Raw genomic sequence first — 15174 nt, 5'->3', positions numbered from 1 at the left:
TCCTTAACCAACTTCTCTTCATTGTCCTCTTCCCTTCTCAGCCTCTGGTAACCACCATTCTACTCTCTACCTCCATCAGATCCACATTTTTAGCCGGATGAGAATGTGTGGATGAGAAGATGCAATATCTGTCTTTCAGTGCCTGGCTTATTTCACTTAACATAATGACCTCTTGTTACATTCATGTTGCTGCAAATGAAAGGATTTTGTTCTTTTTGATGGCTGAATAATATTCTGTTGTGTTGCTTTGCATATATACATTTTTTTTGAGAATTTTAGCTATAATTTGTCTTCTTGTTAGGTTTGCTGTAGTCTACTCCAGATCAATCAAGAGCAGAGAAAAAAATTCACATAATTGCTTTCCTATATAATTATTATTTTTCTGTGTAATATTTGTTTTCATTTCACAGCATGAACAAATGATTTTGTTTGGAATCATTTCTTTTTTCTTTTTTGAGGCGAAGTCTTGCTTTGTTGCCCAGGCTGGAGTACAGTGGTGCGATCTCAGCTCATTGCAACCTCTGCCTCCCGGGTGCAAGCGATTCTCCTGTCTCCGGAGTAGCTGGGACTACAGACACACACCACCACGTCCAGCTAATTTTTGTATTTTTATTAGAGACGGGGTTTTACCATATTGGCTAGGCTGGTCTCAAACTCTTGACCTTGTGATCCACCCACCTTGGCCTCCCACAGTGCTGGAATTACAGTAGTGAGCCACTGAGCCTGGCCTAGAATCATTTGTTTATTTCTGAAGATAAGTTTTTTCAGTTGTTAAATATTTATGGTTTTTGTTTCTGTACACCCTGTCGATAAATATAAAAGTCACTTGATTTATGCTTTTTCTCTTGATTGCTGTAATTAACATCAGTTTTACTTGTCCTAATACTGTGTTAAGTAAGAATGATCTATATTTTGCATTTCATAGCTGTATGGAGAGGACAGTGGTGACTTTTTTGATACATATGCTGCAGCTTTTATACCTGCTGGAGAAACAAACAGAACAGTGTACATAGCAGTATGTGATGATGACTTACCAGAGCCTGATGAAACTTTTGTTTTTCACTTAACATTACAGGTAAGTCCATGTTTCCTCCTTATAGAAATTATAAGGAGGACTTATAAAACTTATAAAAATCTTTTAGTGCTTAACAACGTATCTATCTAGAGATGAGCCAATTCAGATAACTGGTGGTGGTATTCGTAGAATCCAGAACTGACAACCTCTTCAGCATTTCCATAATCTGGTTATTCCTTGATCTTGTTCAGAAATTCCACAGCTAGTTTTTGGATCCATTCACCTTACTCGGGAATTGCCATGACACTTGCTCCAGAAAACTTTGCCTTCCCTTTGGCCTTTTTTTCTTTCATTCCTCGCCTGCTACCAGATGTGCAAAGAATGACTGTGACTTCTGAGTTCAAAGGACAAGGATACAAAAAGCAGGCATGGAAGTGGGAGGTCCCTGTGACTTAACTTCAGAGTACCGCTGGGGAAAAAAACTTGAGTAGTCTTAGGTTTAATTGAACTTTATGGCTTCATCTATTAGGTTGAGGCAATGACTCGCTAACAACATTCTGGTGGTTTTTTCTAAAGAGCATTAAGAATTTTTTTTTTTTGAATAATTGTGTCACTACCATTAAAATATTTGTGAAAATGACACTTGAAACAGTTATGCTTTGCTTTTTAAGTCATTCTTTAAAAAATATACTTTTGTGCTGCTCTTGAACATCTGTACAAATGTTACAGAAAACTCTGCATTTTATAAACATAGTTTTAATGTTTTATCTTCAATTTGGTTCTGTGATTCATAGAATAACTAATTCTAAAGTTCCAGTACCTTCAATAGCATGAGAAAAATTACATTGAATTTTGTACTGTGTACTTAATTCTGTTATATTAGTGACAGCATAGTAATTATAACTAATTTATAATATAGTATTACTAGCCAGTGATTATTTATAATTATACTATCATATATTATTAAGAGTCAGTGACTTATGCTTTTCAAAACTCTTTTGAAAATTTTTCATTTGGAACTTCTTAACCATATTGATGTAATTGGAATGTTTACTTAATCTGTACATTAAGATTACATATGTATTTTTATTATATTCTGAATAACTACTTGAAGACAAATTCTACAAAAATGAATATTTAATTTATTATTTTATTTTTAATTCATTATTTTATTTTTGGGATTTTATTTTAGAAACCTTCAGCAAATGTGAAGCTCGGATGGCCAAGGACTGTTACTGTGACAATATTATCAAATGACAATGCATTTGGAATTATTTCATTTAATATGGTATGGACACAATTTGATGATACTTGTGGTTGCTAGATAATAGTTTATTAAATTTTAAAAATTAGTTTTCATGATGTTAACAGTATCATGCTGTCTTTTGATATTTAAATAAAATTTGCTTTAACTTTATCTCTATTTCGCGTCCTGTAGACCATTCATTTGTTCTACCCAAGATGTTTGTGAATTGAGGAGGCTTGTATGATCGTGGTCATCTGTTGTCCTAATCTCTTTTTGCCGATTGTTCCACCTGACTCCTTTGTTACCACTTTTGTCTTTAATTCAGATATACCACCCGTTGCTTTTGCCTGATTTCCCCAAATGTCACCTAAAGAAAGTGTTGTTTGTTTATCAGACTCTTCTGAAAGTTTGGAGTTAATGGGAGATGAGAAAGCATATTGAAATAATACTTTTCAAAAAACTTACTGTGAACTTAAATTGAATAGCAGGTGTTACATCTCTTTAAAATTCTGTAGTCATCCTATCTCTTAAGATTTTCCCATTAATTGATATTTTCTGAAGGTTGAAACTTCATTTCATCCCACTCACTTTTGCTCAATAGTTTATTTTCTGTTCCTTAACTAAATTCCTGTGGCTCTGGCCAATCCTATGATCAGAGGGTTTTATGTTTGGAAACAAATACACAAGATAGGGACCTTCTTTAGATAAATTGTTTCTAGCTCTTAAAATAAAACCAAGTTTATCTCCAATACAATTGAATTTGGCCACTAAATTTTAGACTCCAGTAACATTCCTGACTTGGAGTCTCTTTGAATCACATTACTAATTATAATTAATAAAACACGTTGCAATACTTCCCAGTTTTTCATTTATTTTTAGATTGCTACTACAATTGGTTGTATTGTATGTCATTTTCTTGGTACCTTAACTTATCTTTGAAACAAGTGGGCTATAGGTAAATATGATCTTTATAGTGCAGTATCTTCTTTAAAAAGTGTATTTGACCAGCCTCAGTTTAGTAGAAATTCGGTAACCTCCATTATACTGTCATTTACAAACATTAAGTTAATTAATCAACTGTCTCTTATTTGAATGATAAGGAATTATTAATGATGAAGCAGGCTCCCTTAATTGCTTAATTTCTCTCCATATGGCTTTCCTGCTACACTAACTCCCTGTGTATCACCTCTGACCTCATACTGATTTGTTTAAAGGTTTATTTTATTGTTGTTGACATTATACATCTTAGCCTCTGGGAAATGAATCCTAGTTTCTGGCATGGGTCCCAGGTCCCTGACTGGTGGGGGTCTCAGTGCTGCCAGGCAGCCTTTGACATCCTTAAAATTAAACTAAATAACCATTGAGCTCACAGTGGTGCTCAATAGGCTGGCTTTGGTTTCCACCCTGAGGATGATTGTGTTGGTAGTGAAGATGACATTGATGATGATGATAATAATAGCAACATTTACTGAACCCTCAGTATATGTCAGGTAGCAACATTTACTGAACCCTCAGTATAAGCACTTGATGTGAACTATTGCATTGAAACCTTATCATAACCTTTCAAGATGGGCATTCCTAACCCCAGTTATGGATGGAGCTACTGAGTTTTGCTGTCACCCGGAGAGCTGGCCACTGCTTCTGTAGCCTGTGTGCACTTGGCTGCGTCTGTATTCCTCCTCTCCCACCTTGAATTTCCACCAGCCAAATCAGCATATTTCTTTTGAAGCCCTCGCTTTCACCTCCTGCAGAGATCCTGTCCTGAAAGTTGTTAGCAGTGTCTGCTTTTCACTGACAAGCTGGCTGATGTGGAGAAAGAGGGGTTGTGGGCAAGGCTAAGTGGTGGTCCCAGTGACCTGCTGCCTTGGTCTGGAGGCTTAACTCATGTCTGTCACCTCCTGGGCCCCTGTGAGCATTTGAGTTGGTCACCTTTCAACTAAAAAACCTTTAAATTCCTCAGCAGAACAGCTAGTTGATGGTAGAACCAGGACAAGAAACTGCATCTTTTGCTTGACTAGTTTTTATGTTCCCTTTACTCTATTATTTTTAACTTTTTCAGCATTTTAAAGCTATAGTTCATAGAGGCTAGGAAATATCACATTCTTATATACAGTGTGGATTGATTTGTCTGTGGAAATTGAGCATTTCTGAGGTAATAGTTTTTACTGCCTCATACCTCTGATTGCTCAGCTCCTCATCATCTGTGCTTGCTCTCCTCAATAGCTTCCCTCAGTCACAGTGAGTGAGCCTAGGGGCAGAAACGAGTCCGTGCCTCTTACTCTCATCAGGGAAAAGGGAACCTATGGAATAGTCATGGTGACTTTTGAGGTAAGTTTACTCCGAAGTAATTTTATTTTAGTTATTTTTGTTTTTATTTTTGAGACAGAGTCTTGCCCTGTTGCCCAGGCTGGAGTGCAGTGGCATGATCTCAGCTCAGTGCAACCTCTGCCCCCCGGGTTCAAGTGATTCTCCTGCCTCAGTCTCCCCTTTAGCTGGGATTACAGGCACGCTCCACCATGCCTGGCCAAGTTTTGTATTTTTAGTAGAGACAGGGTGTCACCATGTTGGCCAGGCTGTTCTTGAACTCCTGGCCTCAGGTGATCCGCCTGCCTAGGCCTCCAAAGTGCTGGGATTACAGGCGTGAGTCACCACACCCGGCCCTGAAATCACTTTAAATGCGAACACTGGAGTTCATACCAGATGGCTACAGTTTTGAAAATCAAAGTTCCTTGTATAATAAACACGACACCATACAATTAAAATAAAGATGAATACTTTTCTGATCTGATACATTTCATGATTAATATAAAAATGTTTTCCTTGCTGCTTCTGTATACAATGCTTACATGAAATACAAGCTAACATTTTAGATATGTGGGAAAAATAATTAATAAGGTAGAATAATAATGTTAATTCTATAAATTTCATAAAACTTTTATGATAAATGTTTTCAAAAATAGGAAATTTTAAAATACCCATGGATTACTTAGGTTTATGTAAAATTATTTAATATGTTGTCTTTCTCCATTTTATTTTTATTTTAGTTTTTTTTTTTTTTGACAGAGGATCTTACTCTGATGCCCCGTTTGGATGTGCAGTGGCACAGTCATGGCTCACTGCTGCCTCAACCTCCTGAGCTCATGCAGTCCTCCTGCATCAGCCTTCTGAATAGCTGGGAATACAGGTGTGCATCACCATGCCCAGCTAAGTTTTAATGTTTTTTGTAGAGATGAAGTTGCATTATGTTGCCCAGGCTGGTCTCGAACTCCTGAGCACAAATGATCCTCCCTCTTCAGCCTCCCAAAGAGCTGGGATTACAGTCATGACCCACCATGCCTTTCCCCTACCCCCTATTTTTTTTCAGTACACCAAATGGATGGTGTTTATTGCCATTGCACTCCACCATGGGAATCCATAAATGTTACAGGATGTGGCATGAATATGATAAGCTGTGGGTGACGTGTATTTTTCAGGTGCTCGCTCTAATCATGTGATTTGATTGCTTACTGACCATGTGCCAATCATCGTGTCACCACATTGCTGTTCCGTGAGATACACATTTAAATCTTCAACTAATTTTTGTGTTTTCTGTGTTTTTTAGGATCCACAACATGATCATATGCTATTTTCAAACATTAGAGTGTTAGCAATTTCAGACACCAGTTTCTTTCCTAATTATCAATTGTAATATCAATAAAATGGAAACTTGTATTTATGTAACACAATTCTATGGAAGCATAGAATAGTTTTGTTCATGCTTGTGGGTGTCCACATCATACGGTAGTTATGTTAACTACACAGAACATAGAACAGCAGAAGGCAATAATGCATGAAAAACATAGTAAACACTAAATATGCAGTAGTCTTGCAAGTTCTACACTGGAAGTCATACACAATTTTTCAGGTACTTAGGAATATGCATTTAGACAATAAATTTTTGAAAGTTTTTCTGATAAATATTGGAAAAATTAGAAAATAATTGGCTGTAGAAAGAATAAATCATCCAGGTTAGAGTGTTTCCAACTTATCTATGGATGTCTAAAGTTATTTTATCAGATTTGTAGCCTGTTTTCTGTTTAAATAATTATAAGTAACATTTTTAGATTGCTTAATATTGCCATATATTGTTCTAAGTGCTTTATATTGATTATAACTGCATACAGATAGCACCCCTACCTGGCACTCGATCTCTCTCATGCTATTCTTAATTTTTTCTCTATGGTACTTACTATCATAAAACACACACCCATTCATTTATTTATCATTTATTCCCTTCCTTTAAATGTCAGGTCTATATGGTGCAGAGTTAGCTCTGTTCACTGCTAAATCTTTAGTACCTAGAAGAGATGCGGCATGGAGTACTCAACAAATGCTTTTTTAAATGAATGATTTTATTCATTCTTCACATCTTCACATCCAGCTTGTGAAGTGGAAAATATTGGCATTTGATTCTGTTACTTGAGGGAATTTACTAATCTTGAATACCCTTTCTTCCAAAAAGAAATATTTGTAGAGTATTTCTCCCCTCAGGTTTAACGTAATGCTTGAGAAAAGGCAGCTCATAGGAACCACGTACTTTAATGCAGTTATAGTCAATATCTATAATTACGTTATAGGACCTATTAATTTGAAGGGCAGGATGCTGTAATTCTTTCAGAACATCTTTAAACTTCAGATTTTTGTCAGCTGACATCACAATGATGCTTTCTCAATCTCGAGAAGTATTTTGTATTTATTGACGGTATTGTGTGTTTCTTTTCAGGTAGAGGGTGGCCCAAATTCCCCTGATGAAGATTTGAGTCCAGTTAAAGGAAATATCACCTTTCCCCCTGGCAGAGCAACAGTAATTTATAACTTGACAGTACTCGACGATGAGGTTGGCTAATGTTACATACCCAAATGGGACAAGGACCCTGTGTTGCAGGACACAGTCCTATATAAACTTAGTGTATTGTGGCCAGTCATACCTCAGCTATAAATAGCTGACTATTTTGGAATACATGTATTATTATTTATCTTACTTAATTCACATTAAATTGTATATCTAAAAGGTGATGAATTTGAATATAACTAGCAAGCATACATAATACAAACATTTAAGCATTTTGTATACCCTGATAATCTATTTGTGTTAGTGCTTTCAATTTTGAGCAAGAACAGTACTAACCTGGAATAAATATTTTACCACAAAAGCAAAGAAAAATTCTACTTAAGTTGATATTCTTTTGTTTGGATATTTTTAATGTTCACATTTATGGGAAGGTTTTTATTATTTTCATATTTCACATTGAGACTACCAAGGATAGAGATACATGATACAGCTAGCTTAACTGCTAAGAAAAGAATGAATCTGAGCAATAATGTGCAAGGATGTCCCCCACATGAGCTAAACAAGAGAAAACATGACTTTTTAGAAAAGAAACTAAATTTTGCCAGAAAAGAAAACAAAAAGAAAATAGCTGAGAGTTTGTAACCCTCCCTGTACCCTCCTACAAACATTCCGAAACTAAATCACAAGAAACCTCAAGAGAAGGAAAAAAAATGTATTAGAGTATTAGAAGACATTATGAGAAAAGAGTTCTTCTCTTGAAAAAAATAAAATATTTGGAAGCATTGATACCTCTAGTTCCTCTGGTTCTGGAAGCAAACAAAAAAAACCTTTTGTTTTAAGATCTCAGAGCATTGAACGGGCTATAATTTGGGGAGATGATTGATTATACATTTTGATTGTAAATGTGAAAGATCAATCAAATCATAACATTTTATTTTTAAGATAAATAGCTTTGCTTTTTGTATTGCTACTGATGGAGGTAAAAGTATGCATTTTTTTCTTCACTTTTATTTCTAAAATAGAGTTTATGGTGAATGAAAAGCTCACACAGCACTGTGGAGATTAACCCCAAGATTTCTCTGCAGGAGCATAAAAAAAAAGGAAAAAAAAAAAAAAACCAAAAAAGCAAAAATTGCACTTTAACAGTGTCAGCATTTTTCCTAGTAGTGACTCTTACAGCTTTTTCTCCAGAGAGGCATGATGTGTATCTCGAAAAGCGTATATTGGTGTCACATGTTTAACTCCTGTATTAACAACCATTTGGAGAAAAGCAAGAATAATTCACAAGGAAAACTAACAATTTCTATGTAATGTTTAACGTACTTTCCAGATTCTTAGGTATTATTAGATTTTCAGTACTATTTCTAACCCTACCAAACTGATAAAACTGATAGAAATGTATGACAGTTTTTTACTGTTTAATCTTTGGAGTTATCCAAGGACCAGTTAAGGTTGAAAGACATTATACTTGTACTTCATTAGTTGTACTGTTGCTTCATTACGTTTTCTTTTCCTGTCTAAAATACGTTATTTACTTGTGGAAAATATTTTATTAGTTGGAGACTAAACAAGCCTTTCTATTTGCTCCCTCAGTTAGAGGATTTTTATTTCTATGTGATTGTATTGAAACATAATGACTTGTTACACTTTAGTTTCTTTCCAGGTGTTTTGGCTGTTGATGTTTTGCCTCTGTTTATATTCCTTTAACAGGTACCAGAAAATGATGAAGTATTTTTAGTTCAACTGAAAAGTGTAGAAGGAGGAGCTGAGATAAACACTTCTAGGAATTCAGTTGAAATCATCATTAAGAAAAATGATAGTCCCGTGAGATTCCTTCAGAGTATTTATTTGGTTCCTGAGGAAGACCACATACTCGTAATTCCAGTAGTTCGTGGAAAGGACAACAATGGAAATCTGATTGGATCTGATGAATATGAGGTTTCAATCAGTTATGCTATCGCAACTGGGAATTCCACAGCACATGCCCAGCAAAATCTGGACTTCATTGATCTTCAGCCAAACACGATTGTTGTTTTTCCACCTTTTATTCATGAATCTCACTTGAAATTTCAAATAGTTGATGACACCATACCAGAGATTGCTGAATCGTTTCACATTATGTTACTAAAAGATACCTTACAGGGAGATGCTGTGCTAATAAGCCCTTCTGTTGTACAAGTCACCATTAAGCCAAATGATAAACCTTATGGAGTCCTTTCACTCAACAGTGTTTTGTTTGAAAGGATAGTTACAATTGATGAAGATAGAATATCAAGGTATGATTTATTTTAAATATATTGCTATCATTATTTTAATATATTATTCCAAGATTTAAGTTTTGTGGTGTTGGACACAACAACGAACTGTTAGAATATGTGTCATTTTTTCTACCATGGCTTCATTGTTTTCTTTCTTATTTGGAGTGTGATTTAATTATGCAAATGATTTATAGTATAGTAGTTCCCTAGGACGCATTCACATATCTACACCTTCATATTAAAAATGTTTTTTTCCACCAGGCATGGTGACTCACTCCTGTAATCCCAGCACTTTGGTAGACTTAGGGGGAGGATTATCTTAGGCCAGAAGTTCGAGACCAGCCTGGGCAACAAAGTGAGCCCCCGCCCACAAAAAATAAAATAAAATAAAATAAAATAAAAAGATTCGCTGAGTGTGGTGGTGTCCACCTGAAGTCCCAGATACGTGGGAGGCTAATGCAGGAGGATTGCCTGAGTCCATGAGGTTGAGGTTGTAAGCTCTGATCACATCATTGCACTTCAGCTTGGGCAACAGAGTGTGACCCAGTCTCAAACAAAAAACAAATCAGTTGTTCTTTTGTTACATAGATTCTGTTTTTATCAGTGTCTAATGGACAACTTGACATTGGGAAGGCTAATCTAAGGGAAATAAAGTGTACTATGTGACAATATGTATTTCTTTTAAAACATTTAAGATTTGAAGAAATCACAGTGGTTAGAAATGGCGGTACCCATGGGAACGTCTCTGTGAACTGGGTATTGACACGGAACAGCAGTGATCCCTCACCAGTAACAGCAGATATCACACCAAGCTCTGGAGTTCTCCATTTTGCACAAGGGCAGATGTTGGCAACAGTTCCTCTTACTGTAGTTGATGATGATCTTCCAGAAGAGGCAGAAGCTTATCTACTTCAAATTCTGCCTCACACAATCCGAGGAGGTGCAGAAGTGAGCGAGCCAGCAGAGGTATAACTCTTGTTACGCTTTACACTTGTTAATATTTCTGTGCTGTAGAAGAACCAAAGAATTTGATCGTACACATCAACTTTATGTTTAGTTTGAAGGGACAGGAAAAACACTGGCTTTGGAAAGATAGTTTTCTTGTTCAGTATTCCTTCTGAAAATAAATATTTTTCTCTCTAAAAACTTCCACAAACTGATTTCGGAACATTTCCAAATCTGTTTTTGGTTCATCTTTTACTCTATTATGTGTAGGAAGTCATCATTTTTAGACATGAAATATTAATATTCAAATTAGAATAACATGGAAAATACAGAATTTGATAATCTCAGATGTGAGAATTCTATACTTTAATATTTTATTCCTTTATCTGCAGCTTTTGTTCTACATTCAGGATAGTGATGATGTCTATGGCCTAATAACATTTTTTCCTATGGAAAACCAGAAGATTGAAAGCAGCCCAGGTGAACGACACTTATCCTTGAGTTTTACAAGACTAGGAGGGACTAAAGGAGATGTGAGGCTGCTTTATTCTGTACTTTACATTCCTGCTGGAGCTGTGGACCTCTTTCAAGCAAAAGATGGCATCTTAAATATATCGAGGAGAAATGACCTCACTTTTCCAGAGCAAAAAACTCAAGTCACTACAAAATTACCAATAAGAAATGATGCATTCCTTCAAAATGGAGCTCACTTTCTAGTACAGGTACTTTTAGTATTAAAATAATCATAATTTTGGTTAACCCTCAAGTGTACTAATCTGTGTGAAAGAATTAACTAAAATTATTTTGACTTTGTTATTTTGCTGTCATTTATATTTTGTTACTAAAAGTTATTTAGGTAGTTGGAAGAGAGATGATGCCTGCTCCTGAGGTATATAAGGATAAATAAGACAAGAATTTTTACCAAAGTTAATATTTTAATTACGTGACATTAAAAGTACGCCAGACGTGAAATGCCAGTCATGCAAGTCAGACTGTCATGGATAACATAGTAGAGTAACTTACAAACTATTACAGGGGAGGGCAAGAGAAACAGAGGCTAACTATGCTTTGAATTGATTTGGGAAAATATGACATAGGAATAGGATTTGTAGGATAAGTGTGTTTTCATAATGAATATTACAAGGAAAATATTTCAGAAATAAAGCAATATAAGAATTTATTTTTCTTTTTTTTGAGATAGAGTCTCACTCTGTCACCTAGGCTGGAGTGCAGTAGCACGATCTCAGTTCACTGCAACCTCCACGTCCTAGGTTCAAGTGATTTTCCTGCCTTAGCCTCCCGAGTAGCTGGGATTACAGGTGCCTGCCACCACACTCGGCTGACTAATTTTTGTATTTTTAGTACAGATGGGGTTTTACCATGTTGGCCAGGCTGGTCTTGAACTCCTGACCTCAGATAATCCACCCGCCTGGGCCTCTTAAAGTGCTGGGATTATAGGTGTAAGCCACCGCGCCTGGCCCAAGAAAAATTTTATAAATACTTTAAAATAATATACTAAAAAATCAATTTCTTTGTCTAGGTAGAATCTCTGTACCTTCAACTGTTTAGTAAAGTCCCCATAACATATCCTTCCATTTTACATATTTCATTTCTTCTGCTAACCAAAATATTATTTTTATGGCCAAAATGTAAAATATCTGCACTCATTTATGATACTGTTGTTGTTTTCCATGTGTTGATTGCTTGACACTTAAATTCCAAAATCAATAAAGAGTGCTTATTAAATTATGTAAACCAATTAAATACAGAATCAGGTAGTGTGAATGGACTGACAAGGAAAGAACTAAAATCTTATGTTACCATACATTTTGCCAACTGAAGTATATAGCAAATGAAATATTCTATTTCACTAATTTCTTTGAATCTTACCACATTTAAGTATGTTTCATATTTTGTCTAGATTTTCTTTTATGATGGATTTATTATTCCTTTCTCTGGAGTTTCTGATTGTCCCTTTTCTGTATGTTGTCTTCACTATATTATTGAGACCTTGCTGCTATCTTCCTGTGCGTGTTGAACGTTGAGTTTAGCTAAACTAACTGCTTTCTATGCTTGTTTTACATCTGTTGTCTGGGATGTTTTTTACTGAACTCCTGAATTTTCTTAATCTCTTGCCTTTCCCTTCTGGGATTATGCTGTAGTTTTATTGTACTATATCTACCCTCAAACACATGTGTTGAAAGTATATATGTAAGGTAAAATTTTTGAGTCTTTGAGCACCTGAAATGTGAAATTTTATACTCATATTGATAGTTTGGCTTGGTAGAAATTTCTAGATTAAAATAATTTCTTCTTCAGAACTTGAAAGGAATTGTTGTTAAGCTTCCAGAGTTGTAGATGAGAAATTTGAAGGGAAGGAAATGATTTATCTTTTAGATAACTCGATCTTTGTCTCTGAAAGCTTTTTACAACTGTTTGTTGGTGTTCTGAATTTTGTAAGACTGTGTCAGCACTTGGTAGGGTGACTGTTTTCATTTTGAAGACTCCCGCCTTTTTTTAAGCTGAGCCTCCAGGCATACTTGGGCTGTTAGTGCATTTTTCGAGAACTCTTGTCCAAGGGGCTTAGTGGGTAACCTGTTATGGGGATGTAGGATTTGTCAGTATGTAGGCGACACCTTTTTGTAATATATCTACACAGAGGGAGGCATTTGCCATCTTCCCCAGAGCCCTACACTAATGGCAGTAGATCCTGATCTTCACCTTTATTATTATTAATTTTTGTTTTCTTGCATCTCCTCCAAGTGGGAAAATTTTCATGTGATGCGTGCTTCTACTTGTGAGGATAACTCACTCTCTGGAAGACCCTTGGATTTTTCTTGGAGTGGAAAGATAGGGAAGATGGCTCTATTCACAATTGTGTCTGGTTTGTCCTGTGGCTTGTGGATGCCAGGGAGTCTGGATCTGTGAAGTGAAATACTGCAAATGGCCATGCACATGACTTGGGCCCTTGTGAGCATTAAGTTAAAACAACTAGAATGCTGCCACCAGAACACATTTAGAGCTATATTTAGAAACTAAAAAACAAAACCAAAAAAACCCTCTGGCTTTATACAAAAACATGACATAATTTGTTTGCTTTTAAAAATTGATTTTATTAATATGGAAATGCATACTGATTTTACCAGTTCACACTTACAGTAGCATTTCTGAAGTTTCAAGACTGACTAGGATACAATTTGTTGAGTTTCAGAATTTAATGGAATTTTTTTGATGTCAGCACTTGTTTGTCTTCTGTGCTGTCAGTTTCCTCAGGTTTCAGGGTTTCAGAACATTCTCATAAGTATATGTTCAAGGATTTTTTTGGAATGTTTTGGTGCCTAGTGTTCTCCCTTTTGTTTGTCTCCAGTCTGGCATCATCTATAACTCATACAAGAACCAGATTATTAAAACAAGTGGAATGAGGCCAAGATTTTTCACAGTTGCTTTTGCTTTCATGGAGGCCTGGGCATTCTGGCATATGTGGAATAGTTGCGGTGATGTGATAAAAAGTTTTGAGAATTGATGATGCAGAAACGTTGTTCTGGAGTTACAGAGAACGTTTTTGTTATTTTAGCTTTCTAATTTCTTTTCTCATAATGCCTCAAAAGTAGTTTTTACTATGGATAGAGACAGTAAAAACTGTGCTAATATATATAAAAAATCTGTACCAATATCATTATCCTCTATGTTAAACTTTTAATCTTTTGAAAAAGTTCAATATTTCTATCCAAGTAGCTGCAGAGAATTCTTGTATAAATACATCCTTTGTACGAGTCAGATATTATACTAGCTACTCTGCCTCAGTATTCTATATAAATATGACAGAATTAATTTTTGATAACACTTGAAAACTAAGAAAAAGTTGAAGAAGGATGTAATTAATATCTGATTTTTGGTGATCCTGGGTGAGAAAGTTGCACCACTAATTTCAGACTCAATTCTTTATGTATCTCTCTATATAGTTGAAAAACATAGGTCTTATGGTGCAGTTCATTTAACCCTTGCTTAGGGGGAAGAAGGCATTATTAGTCACTGACATAAATCATTGAGGTTCAAAACAGTTGTAGGTTCTGGAAGGCTGGTTGGAATAAGAGGGTTGTGTAGTTTTCATAGTACGTAATGGATGAGCAACTCAAGAATAGGAAGCCTCAGCCTCTGCAAGCAAAGTTGAATGAAACTAAAGAAAGGAGAATTCTTTAGTCGCTCCTCATTCTTTAGTAACCCTCTCAGCTAAATACATTAGTCTGAGGTGCAGCTTTTGGCAAGCATGGGGTTACTAATGTGCTGTCCCAGTGGCAAACTATTTGAAAGTAAAGAACGATTCTTTATGAATGAATAGAGCAGTTTGATTTAGCAGATGGAACCCAGACAAAAAAAGGCTTATAGGCTAGGAAATAAGCCATGTATAATTGACATTTTCTTTTCCATAAGTTCATTTCATAACCGTCTATATTTTCTTTCTAATTTGTCAAAAATACTATATGTAAGATTAATTGTATAACATTTTTGATAAGTGTAGGGAAATATGACTTACATATTTCTTTCTTTTTAGAAAGTTTTGAGTAAAAATATATTGATTTTTTCTTGATACTTAACACAGTGTTATCCGTTTAGCTCTTTTTGAATATACAGCAATGAGAATATTCATTCACAAACATGTGCTTGGTCATACGTGACCAGTGTATTTTAGAAATATCTTTGCCTTATAACAATACACACCTTTATATTTATATACCATTCAAATATATGAATTTTATTTAACTTTGTGCTATTTTGTAAGATAAATATATATGTGTGTATATATTCCTTTTCTCTAGAAAGAATGACAGTTGCGTGACTTTATCTTTACATTTAATTTACATTGCAAAGTAAATGCAGT

At 35.3% G+C, this 15174-nt stretch overlaps 1 protein-coding gene across 12 annotated transcripts in view; it reads left to right on the top strand.

Annotated features, from left to right (window-relative positions):
* Positions 1 to 15174, top strand: part of ADGRV1 (adhesion G protein-coupled receptor V1) — a 584631-nt gene that overhangs the window by 55782 nt on the left and 513675 nt on the right. For all 12 annotated transcript variants that reach the window (XR_494199.3, XM_073014617.1, XM_007978103.3 and 9 more), the window contains exons 3-9: positions 926 to 1075; positions 2208 to 2303; positions 4485 to 4589; positions 7024 to 7137; positions 8803 to 9368; positions 10046 to 10316; positions 10688 to 11017. Coding sequence is in view for 11 of the 12 variants with exons in the window: in XM_073014617.1 (XP_072870718.1) it covers positions 926 to 1075; positions 2208 to 2303; positions 4485 to 4589; positions 7024 to 7137; positions 8803 to 9368; positions 10046 to 10316; positions 10688 to 11017 (1632 nt within the window). In the remaining variant the exon portion in view is untranslated. The remainder of the gene's footprint in view (positions 1 to 925; positions 1076 to 2207; positions 2304 to 4484; positions 4590 to 7023; positions 7138 to 8802; positions 9369 to 10045; positions 10317 to 10687; positions 11018 to 15174) is intronic.

The sequence above is a fragment of the Chlorocebus sabaeus genome, chromosome 4 (assembly GCF_047675955.1).
Source record: "Chlorocebus sabaeus isolate Y175 chromosome 4, mChlSab1.0.hap1, whole genome shotgun sequence".
Taxonomy (NCBI): domain Eukaryota; kingdom Metazoa; phylum Chordata; class Mammalia; order Primates; family Cercopithecidae; genus Chlorocebus; species Chlorocebus sabaeus.
This window is presented reverse-complemented; position numbering and strand designations above follow the sequence as displayed.